Here is a 24564-nt window from a genome sequence, read left to right on the forward strand (position 1 = left end):
GAGCTATACTGAACACCTCAGGTCCCATTTTCTCTTCCCAAGCATCTACGCGCTAGTAATAGTTCATGAGTAATTTTAAACCATTTAATGGAACTAAATGTAAAACATGTGCAAAACTAGTCACCTGAACTACTGAAAATTAGAAAAAGTCAAATAGTACCACAATAAATATATAAAAGGAGAGTCTGAACAGCTTGGGGACTGCAGGGTTTTGCAGCTATTGAAATAAAAATATGTAAGGTATACCATTAGTTTCCATATGCCTTAAGTATCTCTTTAGACCCACCCACTTACAATTTGATCATTCTTGAAGTAAAAGGAAGATGGCAGGAGGAGAACTAAGGAAGAAAAATGTACTTCACATTTAGAATTAACTCAAATAATTAGGGGAATCAGTATCAGAAGCAAAACAGATTCTTGAGGAGAGGACAGTTGAAAAACAGAAGGATAAACAACAGAGAATAGGATGGAGGAAAACACAGTTAGAAATGATAACTGTGAATGTGAATATGATGAATTCACTCATAAAATAGAAGATGGCAAAATGTGTTAGAAACCAGAATCCAAGAATATGTTGTTTATAAGAGATGTACTTAAAACAAAAAGACACACAAAGTTAAAATAAAGGGTTGGAGCAGAATCTATTATCTTTAACTGAAGTAAAAAGGCAGGGATAGCAATCATGATCTCAGACAAAGAAAAGCAAAATAGACCTAATTAAAAGAGATAAAAGTGAAACTACATCTTGCTAAAAGGTATCATAAACAATGAATTAATATCAATACTGATACATGCACCAAATGGTATAGAATACAAATTCTTGCAAAAGTTAAATGAGTTATAGGAGGAAATAGACAATAAAACTATATAGGGCAGGGGACTTCAATTTATCCCCCTCAGACACAGGTAAATCTAGCCACAAAATAAATAAGAAATTAAGGATATGAATATAATTTTAGAAAAGTTAGATATGATAGACTGCTGAAGAATATTGAATGAGAAGAAAGGAGATAATCTGTTTCTTAGTTGTACATGGTACCTTTGCAAAAACTGACCATATATTGGAGTGTAAAAATCTCACAAAGACATAGAAAAACAAAAATATTAAATGCACCCTTTTTTGGACTATAGTGCAATAAAATTACATGTAATAAAAGACTATTGAAGCATAGTTTAAAATTAAATTGAAAACTGAATAATCTGACCCTAAACAAGGAATGGGTCAAAGAGAAAATTAGAGAATTAGCTCAGATTCATGACAAATTACAGTGTACAAGGCACATTCAGCAGAGAATCATGTCAAGTAGGTAGTTCAAGCATTATTGTTCATGCAGGTTTTGACTTGGCTCTAAAGGATACAACACCAACACTTGCCACAAGGTTGGGATCTTGACTTTGAACTAATATCTTGCCTCCCTTCAGGGACTTGTCTCCATCACTTCTACTCTGTTTATGCTCATTTATCAGTATGTAGCACATTCCCATTCCCTAAATGCACCTCCTTCTATAGGAAGCCCTTTCTGATTGTTCAAATTCTAGTGTCTGTTCTCTCAAATTCTTTTATTTAATTCCTTTGTATTTATTCTCTTTATCTATTATGTAGGTACTGATATGTTCTTATTATTTTCTTTGTTAGACTGGGAATAAAGATTGATTTAATTTTTGTATTTGTATCCCAGTGACTAGCACCTTGCTTGGTACATAGTAGGTGTTTAACGAATGCTCGTCATTTTGTTGAATTAATTATTACAATGTAACTATGAAGCAACTGATTTGTTTCTTTGCTGTTTAGTAGTTTTCAGTCATGTTCGATTCTTTGTAAACCCATTATGGGGTTTTCTTGGCAAAGGTACTACAGTGTTTGCCATTTCCTTCTCCAGTGGATTAAGGCAAACAGGTTAAGAGACTTGTCCAGAGTCACACTGCTCGTAAGTATCTGAGGCTGGATTTGAACTTCGATCTTTCTGACTCCAGGTCCAACACTCTATCCACTGTCCTACCTAGCTGATTGTAATTTGCTTCTGCTTTTAGGGAAATGTTATCTAGGTCCTTATCAAACTGTACTTAATGAATCATGAATATAATGTCTAGTTGAATCAATTTCTATTCACTCTTATTGTGAAATAGGTCTTCAGGAGACAAATAAAAGTCTGACAAATTTTTGGTAAGTAAGACTTTGCTATGGAAGTTCTGAGGAACTAAAAATTAGTCATAAGGGAAAAATTTTATCTACACTGATTGACTATCTTTATTTGCATATGCAATTGGAGACACAGGTTTCCTCTTAGCTATGATCGTGTTTTATTAAAGTATATATACCCTGCAGGTTGATATACAGGCAAAATTCCTCTTTAAATATTTAAAGAGAGCTTAATTCTTATACATGTATGCAAACGCTTGATCTGTTTTTTTTATATTACTTGCTACATAACAAAATAATTTCTAATTTTTTACACAAAATAGCACTTTTCTTTTGCTCGCAGAACTCATTGATAAAATTTCACTGTACTTGTGATCTGTGTAGTCATTACAAAAGTTGTATACAAAACCTAAAAATATCCAAAAATTGCAAAGTACACTCTGACAGCTAATGCTCTGAGAACACTTTATTACACAAATTACATTCAGATTCTGAAAATAGCGTTCTAACAGTGTAACCATTTAAAAATAAGACATCCCAGAAACACACCAACTAAAGAAAATTAAAAACAAAACCAAATTCTTTTTTTAAATAGAGACTATTTTTTCTTTCCCTCATTGCAATATAATGTTAGTGATTTTAAAAAAATAGAAGGCGATTTAGCAGCTTTATCTTCTTGTAGCATGTAGTTTTTCCATACTGCCATAGGTTGGGAACGTTGGACAGGAAAGGCACCAAAGAAAGAAATTGGCAATGGAAGAGCTATTGGGGAAATACTGTGTGAAAGCAGATAACGGGATCATTTACACATCGAGAAAAGTTCCAAACTGTAACTGAGCAAACACTACATCCTTTAAAATAGTACTGTGATGGAAAAAGAGGACTTCCCTCTTTCTCTTTTGTAGATGCTTACACAAGGATAATGGCATTATTACGGTCTTTCAGGACGCTCCTCCACTTGAAACAGAAGCAAACTAAACCCCAAAAAAGAAACCAAAAGTGTACAGTCCCACACAAACTAGTGCAGCTCACAATTAAGTACACAAAATTTTCAACGTGCGAAAGAGAAAGTAATCTGGTGTTCTTGGTAAAATGGTACAACAAAGAAACTCAAGGCTTAGTTTAAGGAAGAGACAGGAGTTGGTAGGGGTGGAGGTGCTGAGTATTCTTCTTCTGATTCACTGCCATCATCATCCTTTTCTTGGTCACTCCCCTCGGTGCTAAGTCGGTCGAACCCTTTTCGACTGTAGCCTTTGCGATTTGCGAAAAAGTTTCCAAGGTTTAGACCTCCACTCCCTTTGCCTGAATAAGGAAAGTATTGACATAGAATTAAAATGAAGTTTCTAGGAATTGTTATTAATTTTCTCATCCCTGGCTGCTTTAAGTATACTTCATTTTTCCCAATCCTATTCAAATTGATGGCAACTGACATAAGATGGGGGAGAGGAGGAGGATGTAAGAGAAAAAGGGACATCAGAAAAAAAAGAACCCATTTGACAGAAAAAGTGTTGTTATTCATTTTGTACCTTAACATAAATAATAAATTTTATTTAGCATTTTAAAGTCTGCAAAAGTTACCTTACACATATAATATAATTTGATCTCATAAGGTAAAAACAAAGTTCCCCAGGCTATGTGTCAGCAAAGGACTCCTTCAGATATACAGTCTATATTGTCCTGCTATTTCCAAGACTGTGCAGAATTGCTGTTAATAAAGCAGTTGTTTATTCCAGTGACTATAAAAAAAAAAGCCATATCAACTATAACAATTACTGGCATGCCGCAAGAATGGTAGAAAATTTATGGAAGACAAATAGTGGTGAGATGAAAGGCAGGTAGAGAGTATTAAATAATTTAGAACAGCAATGTGCAGAAAGGGAGAATAGCTGGTACCATATTTCCATACCCCTTCTTTGGCTCATTGGATTTTCCACTGGGGAAATGTAACTCTGGATTCTTGGGAAGTTTAATTTTCAAAGACAGAATATGAAATATATGCTTGCTCTTTCAGGGACATGGGTTTTTGTTGACTTTGCCTGAATTCATCTGAAGTAAATGGATTCTAAAAGGTCACAGACATACCTCTCAGTCTTCCTAGTATTCTTCCTGAACTTGACTCAAGTTTGTGTTCAGAGTCAGCTGGAAAAAGATAGCAAATTTCAGAATGAGCCCCGACCACCATCTTTACCTGATGAGTGCAACTTTCAGCACAAAATCTGGATCTCAAAGATGATGATCAGTTTAAAATAGAAGTTTAAAAGGCCTTCTGCAATATAATATTAAGTTAAAAAATCAGTAGTAACATGCCAGACTTTATAGTACAGTGGTTGTTTGTGAAAATTGGGCAGCCTGGACTGTTAAACGTTATGGGATCTTAATTCTGGAGTGCTATTTTTGCCTCAAGGTCAGAATACCTCTTGCTTGAGAAACCAGTTCCTTTCTATGCATATAATTAATCTCCTTATTAAGGATTAAAATAAAGTCCATGAATGTTTGGGGAGCATTGTCATATTAGCTAAGATTAACAAACTCTTCACATAGGGCTCTCCTATATGGAATCTGGGGCTAAGAATGTGTATAAGGTGAAATGTGACCCTAGAGTAGATCACATTTTATACCCAGATCTTCCTTATTTTCTTTTTAAACATCTCTTCTTGTGAAGAACTTTAATCACTTTCTAGGAAAGATTAATTTAATTTAAAAACATATTTTCAAAATCCTGTAGAAGAAAATCGTAAGCACCACATATGTGACATAGCAACCAGAGGAGTCTGAATGACTAAACAGCAAGATTCACTTTCTGAACTGCATGACGGAACCACTACTTAGAAGTCTACTAACAGGTCCTCTGTGGATTCTTCAGGGGCTTCAGCGAAACCCACTTTTCTGCTCTGTTTTATTTTTTAGTTAATTGTAGACCTCAAGAAGTCCCACTGGGACAAGGATTCTTAATATTTTTTTGGCAGTCTGGTGAGACTATGGAATCCTTCTCTAAATAAAGTTTTTAAGTACACAAAATAAAATACACAGGATTCTAAAGGAAACGAAGTCTTAAAAGAAAGCAGTTATCAAAATATTTTAAGAAAAACAAGTTCATGAATCCCTAACTTAGAGAAAATTATGTGTAATCTTCATACTTAAAGACAAAGTAAAAACTTAAAATTTTACTTAGACTTCCATTTTGGAGGCTCCAGAAGCAGTTTCTATAATGATGGAGAAATTATATGTAATATTGAGTGAATATTCAATGATGTCAAAGAAAGAAAAAAATACCTGAAAGGGGTGAGTAGGGGAAAAAGTCAGAATATATCTCTTATGAGAAAATGACACTAAGCACACTTTTTAAAAAACTATGCTTCCAAATCAAAGTTGTTCAGTTTTACTTGCCTCCATAGGCCCTTGTTTTCTTCCACCAAATAAAGACAGCAATTGCGAGCAGGACCACAAATGGAATTATGAGAAGGGTTGTAATAAGAACAAAGGACACTCCAGAGCCTGTCTCTTTGATCAATTTCTTTTTCTCCTGCATCTTCAGCAGCTCAGGTGATTGGGGTTTGCTTTCCACTTTGGTTTCAACAACTGTCTCTGTTTCTTCAAAGGAAGAAGAGTTCACAATATTGACCTAACTCACATATTTCAATTCCCCCCAAATCCATTATGGCTCATTAAAAGAGAACTTGTAAATTTTATGACTTTGAATTTCTGTCCAAGTAAAAAGATAATAATAAAAAATAATTATGTATTCTGTAATAATCACTGAAACTTTTTTTAACTTCAGTTTTTTAAACTCAGTCTCTCCAGTTTTCCTGTAGTATTCCTGTACCACCAGATGCATCGATCTCTCTTGTATGAACAGAATGCAATTAATTTGTTTAATTAATGCGTTGTAATGTTTGTTGTAATTAATGCATTTAATTTTTACATAATTCTTAGATCCACTGAGTTTTTGGCATACTCTTTCTATATCTGCCTGCTAAAAAGGATCAGACTTAGATTATAAAGTGCCTTGAAGGGTCTGGTTGCATCTTTTAAACTTGCTTCCTGTAGCACCTGCCACAGTACATATACAGGAAGGAGCTTAGCAAATGTTTTGATGATGATAACACTATGTTCTTAATAGCTCCCCACAATATAGTTTGAGAGAATAGGGCGAAGAAAATATGTGAGATTTTCTGAGAATCTTAGGAAGCACTGGAAATAAAATGAGGTCTAGGCACCTACCCCATTTTGCTAACTTGCAAATATTCCTTCTTCATTCACTTAAATTCAATTCTTATAAAGCACCTTGTGCAAGGTAGCAGGTGAAATACAAAAATAAATAAGACATGGTGGCTTGTATTAATGGAATTCATAGCCTTGCACAGGGGATATATGTTTACAAATACATATAATTTAAATTAGAGATATAAAGGAACATGTAAGTTTATAAAGAAATCTCTAAGGTGCCCAATGTCATTGTCAAAATTGTTAACAATAAATTTCATTTATTGAGCATGAAAGCTATATTTGACAAAGTAATACAAGGTTTCTAAATCTTGTCCAAAGACAGGATGAGTGCCATATACTATCTTTCCTTAAGATGTAGTTAAAAGAGAAAAAGAACTTTGCCTTTACTTTGATGCAGCTTGAAAATCAGGAAGAAAATTTTATGTTTACATTAAGTATATACAGACATAGTCTTAAGGAGTTTTGGAGACCTCTTTCTTTCACCTCCCTGGGACAGAATTTCCTAAATTACTCCCAGGGTATTGAAGAGATAACTGTTTGATGACAGTGACCAGTAGACATTGGGTGATCCATACCTCACCACTACTTGAACCCTTTACCCTCACTTCCATCTTCCTAGGATTCAAGACCTTCTTTGATGCCTAAAGGGGCATACAAGTGATAGTCTCTCTAAATAAGGATATGATATGGAGAAAAAGTACCATGGAATTTGAAGGCAAAAAGATTTTATGTGGTATTTGCGAGCTCTCCTGGTATGATCTGGATCCGAGGTGGGAAGCCTGCAGCCTCGAGGCCACATGTGGCCTTATAGGTCCTTGGGTATGACCTTTTGACTGAGTCCAAGTTCTACTGAACAAAACCTTTAATTAAGGGAATTTGTTCTATGAAGTTTGGATTCAGTCAAAGGGCTGCACTTGAAGACTTAGAGAGTCATATGTGGCCTCAAAGCTGCAGGTTCCCTATCCCTGAATTCTGTATCACATGCAATGTATCACAGAAATTGTGAATGAAAAAGTATGATGGGCTAGCTGGAGCTCTCCTGACAAAGAAAGAAAAGGATAAAGAAGTTCTTGAACCAGAATAGGAGAGTCTTCCTGAAAACAAGGAAGCCCACTTGATCTGTACATTTTGTCATGTCATGGGAATAAGGACAACCATATTTGCAACAATGAATAAGTTAAAAAGAATAAGTTTCTATTTTTTTATAGTATCTACACAGAATCTGTAAGTATACAGCATTTTATAAAAGAGAAGCTGAGACAGTATAATGAAAGTCACAAAAAAGGAAAACTGATAGAAAAGAAGTCCAGCTCCTTTCCCTATCATAGTACACACACAAAATGTCCGTGCTTGTTCTAACACTTCTAACCCACTTGTCCTTGCAAATCATTCACAACAAGGCTAATCTGCCCAGCTCTTCTTGTCATAAAAATGTGCCCAGAGGTGCCAGGCATCACTGGAAGTCTTGGTAACTGTGACAAGAGGAACACTTTAACTGTCTCAGGGAAGGGGAAGGGGAAGGAGAGAGAGAATTTGGAGCTCAAAACTTTCAAAAAATGTTAAAAATTGTTCTAACCTATGATTGGGGAAGAAAAAAATATGTTTTCAAAAATGAGTGCCATATTAAACAACATTTCATACACATTGCTAGAAGTTGCTGAACTATATTAACACTTAATACTGAGAAGGTGCTTGGAATGTATATATATAAATGTATGTATAATACATATATATATACATACACACATATACATACATACATATACAAACACACACACATATATCTCCAAACAACTTACACTACTTAAAATGGAAAAAATAAATATTAAATATTCCTATTGGGTATCATATATTTACACATTATAACCCGCTTTCCTAGGACAGCGAAGTTAGACCGTATGGAAATTATAACTTTTCTTTTTTTAAGCTGATTCACTAGTACAATATCATCATTTTAGGGACTATTGTACACCATCTCTCTGCTGGGTTTCATTAATAATGTATAGAAAGTGATTATTTTTATAGGCTTCTTTTATATGTTTCTATTTACTGAATTTATTATTTATATTCATTTTAAAGTGAATCTCTTGATTTCTTTAAGTAAGCAGTTACATCATCTACAAAGAGAGATCATTTCATTTTTAAGCTTATCCTTTCCATTTTTTTCTTGTCTTTTGTTAACATTTCTAAAACTACATTAAATAATAGTAGTAGCAGTGTATATCCTTCCTTTGAGTACCACTTCCCACAATTTCCCATTGCCCAACTCCCTTTCACCAGCTGCGAAGGTGAAAGAACAGACCTACCCTTTCCCAACTTCTACTTTATCACCTTAAAGACAGTGTGTTCATTTATTCATCTACCACTCATTATTGCCCTTATGGTTTCTTTTGTTTCGTTTTCTATGCATTTTATTATTCTCATTAGTCATGGGTCATTTAAGAGAAAACCCATTAGACCTTTTCTCTTGTTCTATTATACTCATTCCCCTCAACTCTACCTTAATTATGTCTTTTTCCAGTCCTGCTGACCCCTTCTACAGTTCCCATTCCACAGTAAGCAAACTCTTCTTTAATCTGGGTCTCTTTCTCTCACATTCCTCTATTAGCTCTCACAAGGATCTGGCTCCCTGCTGATGGATGGCACTGCATCGCTGGCTTTCTTCTCCACTACTAGGCAGATACCTTTTCAAATTTCCCCACTGATTCTTGTTTCCCTCTGTTATTTCCAGATCTCTTGCTTTATCTCTTGCACCCAAAAACCTTTCCCCTTTTGAAGTCTATTCAATCAAAAAGCTTCACCCAAATGTTTTACATAATTGCACATGTATAATCTATATGTGATTGCTTAGTAGCTCAGGGAGGAAGGAGGAGAGGGAGAGAAGGACAGAATTTGGAACTCAAAACTTTAAGTAAAAATGTTTTAAAAATTGAAAAAAGTGCTACTCAATTTTAATTAAGATAGCTGTAGTATATAGAGACCCTTCATTATAAGAAATTTGGTACCTGGTTCACTGTCTTTCTCTACTCCACAAATACTACCCTCAAGCTAGGGGACTGCAATATCCACTTACATAATTCCTTAAACCTCTCAATTCTTCAGTCTCTTTAAATTCTATAATGTATTCCTTCACGCCACTTTATCCACACATAAGGATAGTCACATACTAGATTATCAGGATCCATAAATGCTCCACTTTCACTAATTAGAAATTTTTACAATCTTCTACTTAACCATAACCTCTGATAATTCTGCCTTTCTCTATGTTTCACCTCTCCTAAAACAGTTTTTTTTGCCCTCATTAAAAATTCCGGTATCTCAAACTCTCCATGCTTTCTCAGACCATTACCCCCTTTCACTTTCGTCTCTTCAACTTCAACCCAGTATAGTCAGCCATTTCAACTCTACACTATCCTCTGCTTGAATCTCTTGCCCTTTTGCCTTGTTGCTTCCTTTCTCTTGCCAAATTTCAGATCTGGATTACTCCTAGCCTTATTGATCACTTCTTTGATTTTCAGAATTTCTATTTTTTTATTTCATTGGAATTTTTGATTAATTGTCTTTTCTAACTTTTTATTTGTATGTTTAATTCACTGATCTGTTCTTTTTCATTTTACTTGTTGAATATCTTTAGAGATATAAATTCTCTCAAGGATTATTTTGGCTACATCCCCAGAGTTTTGGTATGGTTTCTTACGGTTGGCATTATCCATTGTTTCTATATGTTTTTTAACCCACCAAAACTTCAGGATTACATTTTTTAGTTTCTATTTAAATTTGAATCCTTCCTTTACAGGCTCTTTCTTGATCATAGTTTTGACTGCATTCTTGTCAATAAAGGAGGTCCTTAATATTTCTACCCTGTTTCATATGTTAAATTTTTATGCTATAAGACATGGCTAATTTTTTGGAAGGTACCATGCAAAGCTGAGAGAATCTCTCTCTCTCTCTGTCTCTCTCTCTCTCTGTCTCTCTCTTCCTCTCTCTCCCTCCCTCCCCCCCTCACCCTCTCTCTCCCTCCCTCTCTCTTCCTCCCTCCCTCTGTCTCTCTCTCTCTCTCTCTCTTTCTCTCTCTCTTTCCCTCTCTTCCTCTGCATATGTATGTAAAATGCACATATATCTATGTAAAAGTATTTAATTATATTTACTGTCTTTGGGCATAATGATTTCTTTGATCATTATTTTTTAAATCAAATTAGACTATTCTAAACAAAAGCTATTTTTACTATTGTCTTTGTTTGAAATCATGATTACTGCCCCAGATTTTTGAATTTATGTGAAACATAATAAATTCTGCTTCAGCCCCTCATTTTAACTCTGTGGAAAACTTTAGGGTTCAAATGTGCTTCCTGAAAACAACATATTGTTGGACTCTTGCCTTCTAATCCATTTCACTACCCCATTTTCCCATGTAAACTTCAGCAAATGCCTGAAAAGGGTCTGCAAAAGACTCACGATGGTAAAGAATCTGAAACTTGAGCCCATCTTTCTAGTCAAGAGTCACATAAGAAGATGTCCAGAAGTCTGCAGAGGCAGATAGAAGAATCTTCTATCATGTTCTCTTGTATGAATGTTAATTGTACATTTCCCTCCATCAAATCCTATTATATTTTTTCAACTTTCTCTTCCAGTCCTGTGTTTACAAAGGAGTCTGATAAAGAGAAGAGATCTAATATACACTAATAATATGCCAGTCAACTACTCTGTTCCTAATCTTTTACTCTCCTTCATCAAACCCAGACTCTAATTCTTGGTTTTTTTTCTCTTTTTAATCAACTTTTTTGTGACCAACCGTTTGAGACTGAATTTTATTCTGCTTCGTACTATTCTCCCTATGACTTTTCTTCTTCACCTCATACTTCTCTCCTCCCTTTTACCACTCTGAATCTCGATCATCGTTCAGCTTAAGGCATTTGTGCATCCTTCTGTATCTAATGTTCTTTTATCCAGTTCAGATAGAGAAAGAGGCATGATGTGGCCATTCCCTCCACCAACGTCCTTCAGCTTCCAGATTTTGGTTTAATGCATTCCATTTATACAAAACTTTCTTCCTCATTTCTTTTCTAATATATTCCTTTTTTGTCTTCTTTTCTCTCTTAAAACCAACAAAACAGAACAAAACCACTGTGCTTTTCTCATTTAACATGAGAAATGTTAAAACATTTCTAAAAACATAAGGATTTTTAAGAGACATTTAATTCTTCTTTTTCTATTAAAACATAAGCATTTCATCATTGTTTACTCCCTTCCAGTTGTCCATGTATGTGTGTATGTAAATATATATAGTTATTATTATATTTCATATATATATATATATGGTTGCAAGATTTTGATTATGATATTCCTGTGAATTTTTAATTTGGATTTTTCCCCCAGGAAGTGATCTGTGCATTCTTTTACTTTCACTTTGCCCTCTAGTCCTAATCTAGGCAAGAAATCTAGTGGATTTCTGCTTATAATTCCTTGAAAATATACAATTATAAATTTTTTTTTTGTTTGGTCATGGTTTTCAGGATGTGTGAATGAATATTCTTAAATTTTCTCTCTTTGAACTGTTTTCTGTATGTTTAATTTTTTTTTCATATTGCCAATCTTTTGACTTTGTTCAAATATTTCTTTTTGCGTCTTGGAGTCAATGAATCCTGCTTAGTCTATTCTAATTTTTATGGACTCTACCATGTGATTTTCCCCTTTCTATTTTAAGTTATTTATTCTTCTTTAGTTTTTTTCCTTCCAAACTCTCATTGACTTTTTAAACTCTTACTTTATTTCTTCCAGCCAGTCTAACAGTTCTTGACCCCAGCAAGTTTTGCTCTCTGAGGCTCTGCTTGTAAGTGTTGTGAGGTTATTTTTTGGGATTTGCCTCTTGGGCTTCTCTTAATTCACAGTATTTCTAATTGCATTTGGTGCTTTCTTCTTCTTACTCATATTTTTAGCCTCACTTCTTGGTTTTGGATTTTGTGCTCATACCAGTCCACTCTTAGATGAGTTGAGTAGACTTGGTTAAGTCATATCTCTGGGAGCTGGTCGCCACTGATGAATATTAGTGGTTGGGGTAACCACTATTAGCCCCATTTGTGACTCAGTCTCTAGCTTCTGCCTCAGTCTCCTAGTGGTCACCTATAGGCTCTGGCTTCAGTTGGTCTCTTTTTCCTTCGTTTTGTGCAATCCTCAGTTGGGAATTAATTCCAACCTCTGCTGTTGTATAACACGCCTCATGCTGGATGCTGGATATTACTGTAATCTCTGGACTCTTGCACTAGCCTTCTGATAATGGTCCTCTGTCTCCTTCTGTGTTCCCAGTGCTAGGGGATTCCATGACTTCCCTATGTCTCCCTATTCAGTGATCTGTGGGGGATAGTTCTGTCATTACCTGCTTTCACTGTTACAGGCCAGGTCCTGGATCTGAATTCAAGTGACTGATTCTAGGAGTTTGCTTGTACTGATTAACTTTAGATGCCTTTGTGGGAGGTCAGGATAGCTTCCCTCCTATATCTACTTCTGCTGGTTTTGGTCCAGTTATTGGAATGCATGATAATTTTTCTAAATTGACAACCACCTTCTCTTCCCTGTGCTCTCCCCCACAACCTCACCCCACTTATTCTGCCATCACTGAAGCATCTGTGTTTATATGCACTCATACTATCTTCTGCAGTCAGATGCCTCTACCTGACTCTGCAGGCTTCTGGACATCTTTTTGTATGATTCTTGACTGGAGAAATGAGCTTATTTTTCAGATTTCTTTATCTTTTGGGGGTCCTTTTCAGATATTTTCTGGGGTTCATGTGGGAGTTGGGCTTTTCGATGACCTTTCCTGTTACCAACTTACGGCAGCACCCTTGACTCTTTAGGGCAGCCTGTAGCTGTTGTTGCTGTAAAATTCTCTTAAATGGCTACCTACCTACCTCATGTCCCTTGTTTCCCGAATATATTTAAAATGTTACATATGTCCTCATCAGAAAAACAGGGAAAAGAACCTTCTCTCAAATCAGAAAATTATATGCTTGCCTTTTGTAAATATAACCTAAAAGTTTAAACAGGATAATATCTTAAACAAATCTTAAACAATTACTTATTATTTATTATCATATATTATCTCATCCCTTTCAACTTTGAGCTAGCTAAGTTTTCCTAATCTGTCTACTTCAAGTCCCTAAATTCCCTCAGTTCTTATTTCTTTTTGTTTCTGTCCAACTTTCTATTGTGAGAAAGAAAAACAAATCTAAAATGCAAATTTAAAATTCCAGAAGAATCATTTTAAAACAGCTATTAACTCAGTTGCTATGTTGCTGAAATGAGATTATTCTGAAATGAGAATTCTTAACTCTTTTATTCATATCTCAGAGTTTAAAATCGGTAGCACAGATATAAGTATGGGCAGATCCTTGGAAAGAGAGTAAATCATTTAATTCTGATTCAAAAGGAACTTACTGCTTCCCTGTGGCTATACACCTCTTGATAGTAAGAGAAGTGCTTGTGGAGTTGCATTAATTTCTTTCGGCAATTAGGCTGCAACAATAATGCATTAAATACTAACATATACTGCTAGAGTCCATTAGCAAACTGCTGGTTATATTCTTTAAATGGCCCTTTCTGCTTGTCTGAAAAAGTTTATGGATTTACAAAAAGGGAGTGACTGCCCCTTTGCTCTCTAAATAGATCTGGCATATTCAATATAGATCCTTTACATCCTCTGACACTTTCCATCGCTTGAGGTCAGGGCATTTGAACTCATTATTACAGCTCTGTTTATTAGGAAAAAAAAGCAGCAGCAACAGGTAAATGTAAGGCTAAAAGTTCAAAACATAATATACTTCACGGACAAATTACCAGATCAGTGGTTATTTTTATCTTGATTTTTTTGCAGGTACTACTGTGAAGCACAAAGACCCACCCTGAATTGGCTTGCTCTGTACAATAATAGGAATCTGACCAACCTTTGATTTCGTCCACCTCGATGCCAGCCTTTTTAACCGATCGATGTTCCATTTCTGTAACACAGAAAACACAAATAGGGCAAAGGAGGGGCATTTGAAGGCACCCGTTTTGATCATTTTATTTTAGAAGACTAATTTGCTAAATATGTTTATTATTACTGTTACAAAGTATTCAAATCCAAGTCACAGATTAGATCATTTGTCTATGAATCCTGGATTTAGACCCCACGAAGAAAAGTTAAGATGACATCGTTTAGATACTACATATGTATGTTGAGCTTATCCATAGACCCTCAGAACACAGGATTGATTTATCAAGTGGTCCTATTCCCAAATGGATAGTGTCTAAACTCATTTCTAAAGTCATATCACTTCTATTTACCAGTTTTGGAGACTGTCTAAGTAGAGTTGGCAAAATTAGGTTTCTTTTGGTGCAAAAACTTAGCAGGCTCTGCCCCCTCTTTTGCTACCCCCTCACTTCTGCCATCCTCTTGGAAGTATAGAGGGCTAAACAGCACTGACAGGCATCTTTCACCTTTATTTGTGAGGAGGACATTTTATAAAACTTAAAGATGTATTAAATTATGAACTATTATCTATAATTGCCAGTCTCTGCTCCTGATGTTTTTAGATATGTCTATGCCTTACTCTTGATTCTAACCCAGTATGTGTATATGTGTGTATTATGTATGTGTATACATACACACATACACATTGCATATACATGTATGCATAAATACATGCTTAATAATCCTCAGCAGAATCTTCTGACCTTAGGAAATTCCGATCAGTTATTTATTATCAACTAGTACTCCATATACTTGAACTAGGGAAACTCTATACTTGCTACCAACAGGCTTGTTACATCAGATACATGGGAAGTGGAAACAAAATGAAAGAGAAAGGATAAGAAATCCTAACTAACTGAATGTAAATAAATATATTTATATGAAATAAATAAACTTAAAACAAAACAAATAAAATACAACAAAACTTCGGCACCAGGTGACCTCTGACACTGTATGTAAATTTAGCAGTTTTGTCTTTGGAGGAAATGGAACCCCCCTGAAAGAGCAAAGGTGTTTCCTCTTTGGGATTCTGTCGTGCCTGATACAGACTGGAGTTTCCAGGATGTTGAGCTTCTCTTGATAACTGAAGAGCCACTGGGGAAAGGATGTTGAAATAACAAAAGCATACGAGGCACATCACTCAGCCAAAGCAATCTCCACCCTCTGAAACAAAGTTGGATTTGACTTGCATTTAAGTCTTGCCTCAGGGGCTGAGACTTTCCTGTAAAATAGCTGAGGAAATGGAGATATAACTGTGCCAGGGAAAAAAGTTGCTTTTTCTAATTAGCTAAAACACAGAACTGAATTGCATAGCTATGCTGAAGTTTAATAAAAAAGATTTCTCCAGAGACACTTGCGCTTTCTTATTTGAGCAGCTCAGCCAAAAAAAGCAAACATATACAATGCAACTAGAGTAGAAGAAACCTACTTTCAGTGGTGGTGAACTTCCATACGGTGTTGGCATGAGCATCTCCCACATACACTGTCCCATCTTCTGAGGCGACAAGGTCATGGGGCATGTCAAAATGCTGCCAAAAGAGAAAGCTGTAAATGACCATGGCAACCCAGAAACACACTCACACACACAAAACCCAGAAAGAAAACAGAATGAAGTGACAACCACGTGAAGCAATAGATAAAACCCTGACATTTATCTTCTCAGGTATGGAAGGAAACAACAGCTAAACAGAGTCTACGAAGTAGAGAAGTTTACTTTTGGTTACTTATTTTTTTCAAAGCAAACATTTACATATTGATGAGTTTTTAAAGATAGTTATGCTATTGAATTATCTCTTAATTTCTCATGAAGTAGCATGGTGTGTATGTGTGTGCATGTGTGTGCGTATGTATGCCTGCATGTGTGTGTGTGTGTGTGTGTGTGTGTGAATGTGGTGTAGTAGAAACACCACTGGACATGGAAAACCTCTGCTTGGATACCACCTTTGATATTTACTTAAGTGACCTTAGGTCACTTATGTTTGCACCTCAGTTTCTTTATCTGTAAAATGAGGATATTAGTAATGCACTATCTACTTCACATCCATGGGAGGAAACTTTTATGTTATTAATATTTACTTTACATTTATGCATCCTAGGGGGACATGAAGGCATGGTGGATAGAGGCCAATCTTGGAATTACGATCTAGGCTCAAGTACTGCCTCTGAAGTACATTAGCTGTATGACTATGAGCCAGCACTTAATCCCTCAGTACCCTAAGTCAACTCTCTGTAATCGTCTATACTGGGAATTGTCCACAGCAATTAATCCACAAGTCCAGATTTTTAAAAAAACTTATTCTGCCAAAACAAAAACTATGAAATTTTGGCAATCATGTAGTATTATTCTCTCAATTTTCCTTCTAGGCGTTTGAACCATCAAAGTTGTCTGTTCTGTTACACAGCAAACTTCTCAAAGGTTAAGTTCATAATCACTTGTGTTGCTGGCATTCTTAAAATTCTTCAAAGTATTTTTTTAAAGCAAAATGACCATGCAAACAAGTAATTTCAACAGCATAGGGCATTTATATTTTTCTAGACATACAACAAAAGAAACTACATGTAGGGTTTTTGTGTTATTTATACAGTTCATGGCTTCTAATATTTCAAACTAGTAATTAAAGTAAACCGAATGCTATATATAATTGCTTACTAAGTAATTATCCACACTTTCTATATTCAAATGTTTTGACATAATGAATCTATGTTCATGGTGTCTTCAAATTATCTGCATTTCACACATAAGGACAGATGGAGCTACAAAGGCATAGTGCATGATTTGAACAGGGTCATTATATGTTTGCGGATTGATTGATTGAGTACGCTAATCCCTGAGAGGGCAGGATTACAGTTTTGGGTTCCTGACATTTCCATCTGTTTTCAGAAATCTCCAGATCTGGCTCATGTGTTCTACTTGGCAGGATATGGGGAATTCCATCTAAATTTTAGTCCAGAAGACATGCTTGAATACATAATTGTAAAAATAATACACAATAACAAGGATGTGTGCCTATCAGCTAACATCTGTATGCCTTGAGGTGTGCTGAGGTCAAAGTGTGGTAATGGAGCTAACTGCGTTTCCTAGCACAATTCAGAAATGACTCAGAACTGTAGGCCTTGAAGCATCCTATTGTAATTAAAAATTAGCAATAAAACTTTAAAAATCAACTAGGCATAACAACAAAAGCATATGGGCTGTGCAAATGTGCAAAGACATGTAGGTATAATGGAAACAAAGGGTTATGCACACTGATCTCTCACAGTTCTGTCCCTGCTCTCAGGTGTTTCCCTTGGTTTCAACTAATGGGTGGTACCAGACTTGCAAATGTCATAATTCAATTCAATTTAACAAACACTTATGTCTCAGGCACCATGTTGGATGCTACGGACACACACACACACAAAATGATAGCACTCATTTCTCAGTTAGACTGAAAAGACAATCCCTGCTTTTCTATCACACTGTACTTCTGGAAAGTACTCTGTAAAATATACTAGAAAGCAGATCACATTTCCCCCTGCAGAAAAATCTCAATGTTACACACTGCACTCCTGACCAAAACCTAAGCAACAAATGTCATAGACATGACCAATGGCACGCCATAAAGGCAAACAAAACATATAGTCTATAAATCATCTAATCCAACCTCTCACTTTATAAGAGGAAACTGAAACGCACAGAGCATAACTGATTTGCTCAAGCCACACAGGTAGGAGTTGCAAAACAAAGACTTCAACCCAAGTCCTCTGAGACCAAACCCAGTATTTTCCCAGTCTGCCACATTTCCCTATCTTTCCTCAGATAACTGAAGTCTGGAAATATAAAACAGAATGAAAAAAACTATTAACTACTTTTTTCTTTCATTTGGAGTTGGCTTTGCAAAGACCTCTGAGAGAGGGAATAAATGACAAGACTTGTGAGACCCTACTTTAAAGAGGATGATGGCCATGACATTAGAAACCCCTAATTATCCGGAGGAAGCAGGATCTCAGCATGGGAACCCAAGTAATGAGTTAGACTTCTTGCCCCTCGATCTTGATTCTCATTTCTTTTCTTCCAGCATATTGGAAAAACTTACCTTCCTAAAATCAGGGTTTCTTGAAAGGTTTAACGTCTCTATTAAAATCAACAGATTCTTCTTGTTACACTTATAAAACATTTTATCATTCCATCTTATCCTCACAACAGCTCTGTGAAGTGGCATTATTAGCCTCATTTTACAGATGAGAAAAATGAATCTCATCAAGTTGAAGCATTTTGCCCAAAAACAACCACTAGTAAGGAACACAGTAGAGCCTGAATTCCAGGGCTGTGGACTTCTGGTTTGGTGTTCTTTCCACTCTGCCACACTAGGTTCCCCAAAACACATAGTGTTCTTGGATCCACTTTGAAGTCCACTCTTCCACAAGAAAGCGGGGCTGCCTTTTTCTTCTCCTTACATGTCTGAAATTTATTATCATTACAAGCACTTTTTATGAGTTTCTTTCATTTCTTTGGCTCATGAGCCAAAGGAATGTAATTCCTTTTAGTCTGTCTTCTGATGTATTTGTAATTCCCCTTTTTAGTTAGGCAACTTCTGCTATGTGACTTCCAAGTACTAAGACTCACACTAAGTTGCAAAACAGATGCTAGTCTGCACGAGGAGAGGGAGTTTTCTCACCAGGAATTCTCTACCCTGATGAAATCACAGATCCAGTCCATAAAGCAGACAAAGAAAACCATGAATCAATTGAGTGTAAAATCAGAGAAATCCTTTGTAAAGAAATTCATACATTGGCAACAAGTGCCTTTCTTCCATAGCCTTCTCTACACTTATTAAATAAGCATGGCCATCATCATCACTCTGTACCTTTTGACAAACTGATATATTAGTCGATAGAGTGTTATATTTAGATTTTTTTCCTTCATTTTGTCTTATATCAGACTGGTATTAATTATGGTAGTTATTTTATAATAATAATGATGATACCTATATTACAAATATACCATATATATGTGTGTATATGTATACACACATATGTGTAGGTATGTATCTATCTACCTACCTATGTATAGCACTGGCCCTTGCATCTGCTGCCAAAGAACAAGAAGTCCCTCCCAGGATAAGCTCATCACCTCTAAATTCATCACCATGCTGTTAACTCAAGCCTTGATTGACTCTACCTCCCTCAGCCTCTTCTCTGCTCTGATTGGAGGGCTGGCGGGCAGAATGCCAAGTTCCTTCCAATGCCTTCCTTTATGGAAGGTAGAAAAGACTCTGAGATCACTCCACTTTCCATCTGCTGTGCTGCCTGGTTTCAACTGTACTGAATAAAATACTCCCACACTGAGTATCCAGGTGTCCTTTTCCACATCCCCACTCCACTTTTCTGCCTCCTTTGTGTGTTGTCTCCCCCTTTAGATTGTAAGTCTATTAAAGGCAGGAACTATCTTTCTTTTTATTTATCGTATCCCCAGCACTTAGCACAGTGCCTGGCATATTGTAGGAGCTTAATAAATGTTTATTGGATTAGACTGGGTATTTATATAATGTTTTCTCATTATAAACCTCTGAGGTTGGAAGTATAAAATATGAGTCTTCATATGTATGAGCAAACAGGTTTAGAAAGGTGAAACCACTTGGTCACAACTGCACAGGACTAGATTTTCTTTAATTTCAGATTTCTAGTGGGGAGCAAAGACTAACTGTTAAACAAGAACCCTTTCTCTCCACTCTGATGTTTGCTGTTTTAAGAGGGAAAAACCTCTAAATTAAAATTTTTAATATGAATATATTAGTCAGATTTAATGGACCAGTCAAAGGAAAATACAGTGTAATATCTAGGATGCTGCATCAGGCTTGAAGGGGGCAAAAGTAGATTTTAAAAGAAGTATAACTCAGGCAAGAAATGCACTTTTCCTTTAAGTAAAATGGCTTCGATATTATGGTGGATTTAGGGATCTTAGCTGCTTTTACCTAATGCAATGTATAAATTATCTTAGTTTTTTTTGGTTTAATTAAGTTGTTATCATAAAGTTGTGTATATTTAGAAACTTAGATGATATGTAAAGTCAAATATAATAAGAGATTACCTGCAAGTTAAAGACAAAATACTTCATGCAAACATAAATACATAACTACACACACACACACACATGCACCACACTATTCTTTTATCTCTTCATTTATTTCTTCAATATCTCTTCATTTATTTCAGTTCTTTCTACTCATACATCCTGTGTAAAGATAAATTAATAACCAGTTGATAAGCCATATCTTGCAACTTGCACTTAAAATTTTTTAAGAAGTTAAGAACAATGGATAAGATGTATCAAAATATTTTAATTTTATGCCTAGAAAAGACTAAAATAAACTTATAAAAATACCTTTCTCACTGGAGTGAAGGTATCTATAATTTCCCCACTAGAAAAGTTCATTACAAATCCTTGCAATGGTTGTGTATCTCCAAAGTGAGGCTTTCCATTCACTGCAAAGAGTAAACCTGTAACAAAACACATAGTTATATTCCTCTGGAATCTGAGATAATTCCAAATTGAAAGAATTTAATTTAATTTAACAAACATTTAGTAAATATCTACTATGTGCAAATGTCTATACTGTTTAATGACCTAGGGACATAAATACAAAAATATAATAGTCCCTGATATCAAGAAGTTTAAATTCTGAGAAGATACAACATCCAAACAGAAAAGTAAATAGAAATACATTAAAAATACAAAATCATTTCATGAGGAAGAAATCCCTAATTCCTGAGGTGATCGAGAAAAGTCTCCAGTTGAGGGTGACATTTGAGTTTTGCTCAGATTAGTTGGGGATTCTAAAATGTAGAGAAGAGGAAGGAGTCTATTTCAGACATGAGGCCTGTGCAAAGGTACAGAGACATGTGCAGAATATGATATATGAGGGATATCTGGCAGGTCCCCACCTGACCAGAATGAACAGTTTGTAAAGGGGAGTAAAGCAGATGAAGCAAGATGAGGAACCAAGCCGATTTTGGATTTTATATCAGAGGCAATATTGAGCTAATGAAGATGTTCGATGGAGTAACATTGTCAAATCTGGTTTTTTTACTTTATTTTTCTCAATTACGTATAAAAACAATTTTTGACATTTATATATATGTATATAATATATATCCTACTTCAGCTTTTTTCTTAACAACAACAAAGTCCTCTTTCACAGAAATTTCTTCAGCATTCTGCTGATTCTTTACTATTTATTGCAATACATATTTGTTTATTCATACCGATTGAAAAAATGTAACGTTCTGCTTGCTTAAATATTTTGATTAACTGAGAATTACCATGATATTGATTTTTTTAAAAAAATCAAGATATGAGTAAAAAACTTAAAATAAAATGGGAACACAAAGTTCATTTCGAGTTTGGATTAGAAGAAGAACCAATGTGGTGGCAAGAGCATAATGGAGGATGGGAAGAAAGAGTGAAAAGCCCTTCAAAATGTTTTACGATGCGAGCTTAGAGATCAGAGGCTGGACATTCTGGGCTTGGCAACTGAGACCATGCCCTTCACTTTTTGGGAAAAAAACTCTGAAAATGTTACTGGGAACAGATTGATGCTTCAGGCTATTGTTTTCCTCAGGATCAGGCAAAGGACAGGGATGTTTTAGCCACTCCCCCCATTATGTAACCATCTGGTAAGTATTTTCTACAGAATTTCTTTAATTTCTGATTAGTTTCGTATAAAGCTGTGACTAATCATAATTGCTTTGTGATTCATGCCTATTAAGTGTGTGCAGAGAAAGTATAAGGAAGAAGTCAGTGAAAGACTTGTGATACAGACGTAAAAGACAGGTAGGACAATCCCCTGACTGTCAAGGGTAGCAGGGAAAGGCATACTTGTTTTCTTTCTCACCTCCCTCAATTTTGCCCTTTACTGGAATAGAATATTATGGTTTTGACTATAACTCTTATAAATTTCTAAATAGCAGATATAGAAATTATGTGATTTAGGACCATTCAGGGAGAGAGACAGACACCCATTGAGAAAAGAGTACTTCCTCCTAGAAATTAAAGCTATCTATAATCATATGAAAAAATGCTCTAAATCATTATTGATTAGAGAGATGCAAATCAAAACATTTCTGAGGCATCACATCTCACCTATCAGATTGGCTAACATGACAAAACAGGAAGATAATTAATGTTGGAGAGGAGGTGGGAGAGTTGGAACACTAATTTATTGTTGGTAAAGCTGTGAGCTGATCCAACCATTCTGGAGAGCAATTTGGAACTATGCCCAAAGGGCTACAAAAATGTGTATACACTTTGATCTAGCAATAGCGTTTCTGGAACTCTATTCCAAAGAGATCATAGAAATGGGAAAGGGTCCCACATGTACAAAAATATTTATAGCAGCTCTCTTTGTGGTGGCCAAAAACTGGAAATCAACGGGATGCCCATCAATTGGGGATTGTAGTATATGAATGTAATGGAATACTATTGTGCTATGAGAAACGATGAACAGGAAGACTTCAGAGAAGACTGGAAAGGCTTCTGATGCTGAGTGAAAGGAGCAAAACCAGGAGAACTTTGTACACAGCAACAACCACAGTGTGTGAGGAATTTTTCTGGTAGACTTAGTACTTCACTGAAATGCATGGACTTAAAAAATTTCCAGTGGATTCTTGAAGTAAAATGCCTCCCACATCCAGAGAAAGAATTATGGAACTGAATCACAGAGAGAAACAGACCATTTTCTTTTGTATTATGTTTTGTTTTATTTTATTTTATGTTTTCTGTCATTCAGTTTAAGTTTTCTATGCAACATGTATTTAATAGGAAAGTACATGTAGAGCCTATATAAGATTGTATGCCATCTCAGGGAGGGAGTGGGGAAGGAGAGGGGAACGAGGGGGATGGAAGGAAAAAATCTAAGATATATGGAAGTGATTGTTGAACACTGAAAACAAATAAAATAATTTAATTTAAAAAAAGAGTACTTCTTCCTCAAAAGGAAGCTATGTACAGATTGAACCAATTAGCCAAAAGACTAGCAGGTTATAGTGATATGAAGCATTGCTAGATGAGGCTCTTTGTGAAGTAGGATCATTGGACATGCAACAAAAATTTAAAAACAAACAGATTAAGCATGAATAAATGGAGAAGGTCAAACAAGAGGCCCACTCTCATAGATATGAACCCTCATCCACCTCATGACCATCTGCAATTACAAGATCCTATATAACTGAGCAGGAGAACAGTCTTGAAGGTGCATAGTTAATTGAAGAAATATAAAAAATCTGTTGAGAAATATACCCATTCCATTTGAAAAGGCATTGGACAAGAAAGTGCAGGCCAAGGCAGCTTGACATTCAAATACTGCCCTACCAGGAGAAAAGCAGAAAAGCAGAACTTCCTCCATTGAAGCAAGGATAGCCACATTGAGGCCAACTCAATGGACACTTGTAAAGAGATTGGAGCTCTGAGGGTATGGAAGCTAAGCATTATGGGACCAGTTTCAAGAAATGAAGATGGGGAGAGGGTTAAGGAAGGAGATTGTCCTGGTCTCAATAAGCAATGAATCCAACTTATCAATAATTCTTAATGGGTGTCTTCTAACTAGTGTCATAGGTCCCTTAGGGAGGTGATAGTGAAGACTGATGATTCAGATTATTCTGCTGTCCTGGATAGAGGAGTACAGATGATCATCATGTTCCAGTCATTTTATAAGAGGTATTTGAATAACACACCATTCCAACCTCTAGATGGATTTGACTTCAGAAAACAAAGTGACAAAAACTATCCAAACCTGAAATACATTGAAATAACTTTGGAATTTCTGAAAGAAAAATGGTGGTGTCAGCAAGGCAGTAGGCAGCCTGGCTCTGGTGTGATCAGATCTAATATTCCAATGAAGTGCTTCTAACCAAAATAAATTCCAATCTCTTCAAAAAGTAAGCATAATACTGTGAACAAGCTGAGACCCAACACCTGCATATTGGATGACGTATAATGTCTACGTAGAGGCAGGCAGAAGGAAGGATTCAAGCATTGACAAAGAACATCACTGACTCTTCAACCTCTGACATGGATCCAGTGAAACTTGACTTTGGAGATTCTCCAGTACCAGAAGTATAGAAGGAACAGTTAAGGCAGAAGCCCAGCAGCAGGAGAGTAGGATGTTGGATATGTCTAAGGCGCAAACTGCCAGACTTGGATAACAGATTCCTA

General features: G+C 35.8%; 1 protein-coding gene across 8 annotated transcripts in view; it reads right to left on the reverse strand.

Annotated features, from left to right (window-relative positions):
• Positions 1–2588: 2588 nt before the first annotated feature.
• The window catches only part of PAM (peptidylglycine alpha-amidating monooxygenase), a 384053-nt gene continuing 362077 nt past the window's right edge, over positions 2589–24564 (reverse strand). For 5 of the 8 annotated variants that reach the window (XM_072597316.1, XM_072597320.1, XM_072597313.1 and 2 more), the window contains 6 exons: positions 20737–20852; positions 15802–15901; positions 14305–14358; positions 5528–5731; positions 4223–4279; positions 2589–3442 (listed from right to left, as the gene is read on the reverse strand). In XM_072597316.1, coding sequence (XP_072453417.1) covers positions 3258–3442; positions 4223–4279; positions 5528–5731; positions 14305–14358; positions 15802–15901; positions 20737–20852 — 716 coding nt within the window. In that variant the 3' untranslated portion in view covers positions 2589–3257. The remainder of the gene's footprint in view (positions 3443–4222; positions 4280–5527; positions 5732–14304; positions 14359–15801; positions 15902–20736; positions 20853–24564) is intronic. The other 3 variants (XM_072597321.1, XM_072597319.1, XM_072597318.1) reach the window with 2 other exon arrangements.

The sequence above is a fragment of the Notamacropus eugenii genome, chromosome 3 (assembly GCF_028372415.1).
Source record: "Notamacropus eugenii isolate mMacEug1 chromosome 3, mMacEug1.pri_v2, whole genome shotgun sequence".
Taxonomy (NCBI): Eukaryota; Metazoa; Chordata; class Mammalia; order Diprotodontia; family Macropodidae; genus Notamacropus; species Notamacropus eugenii.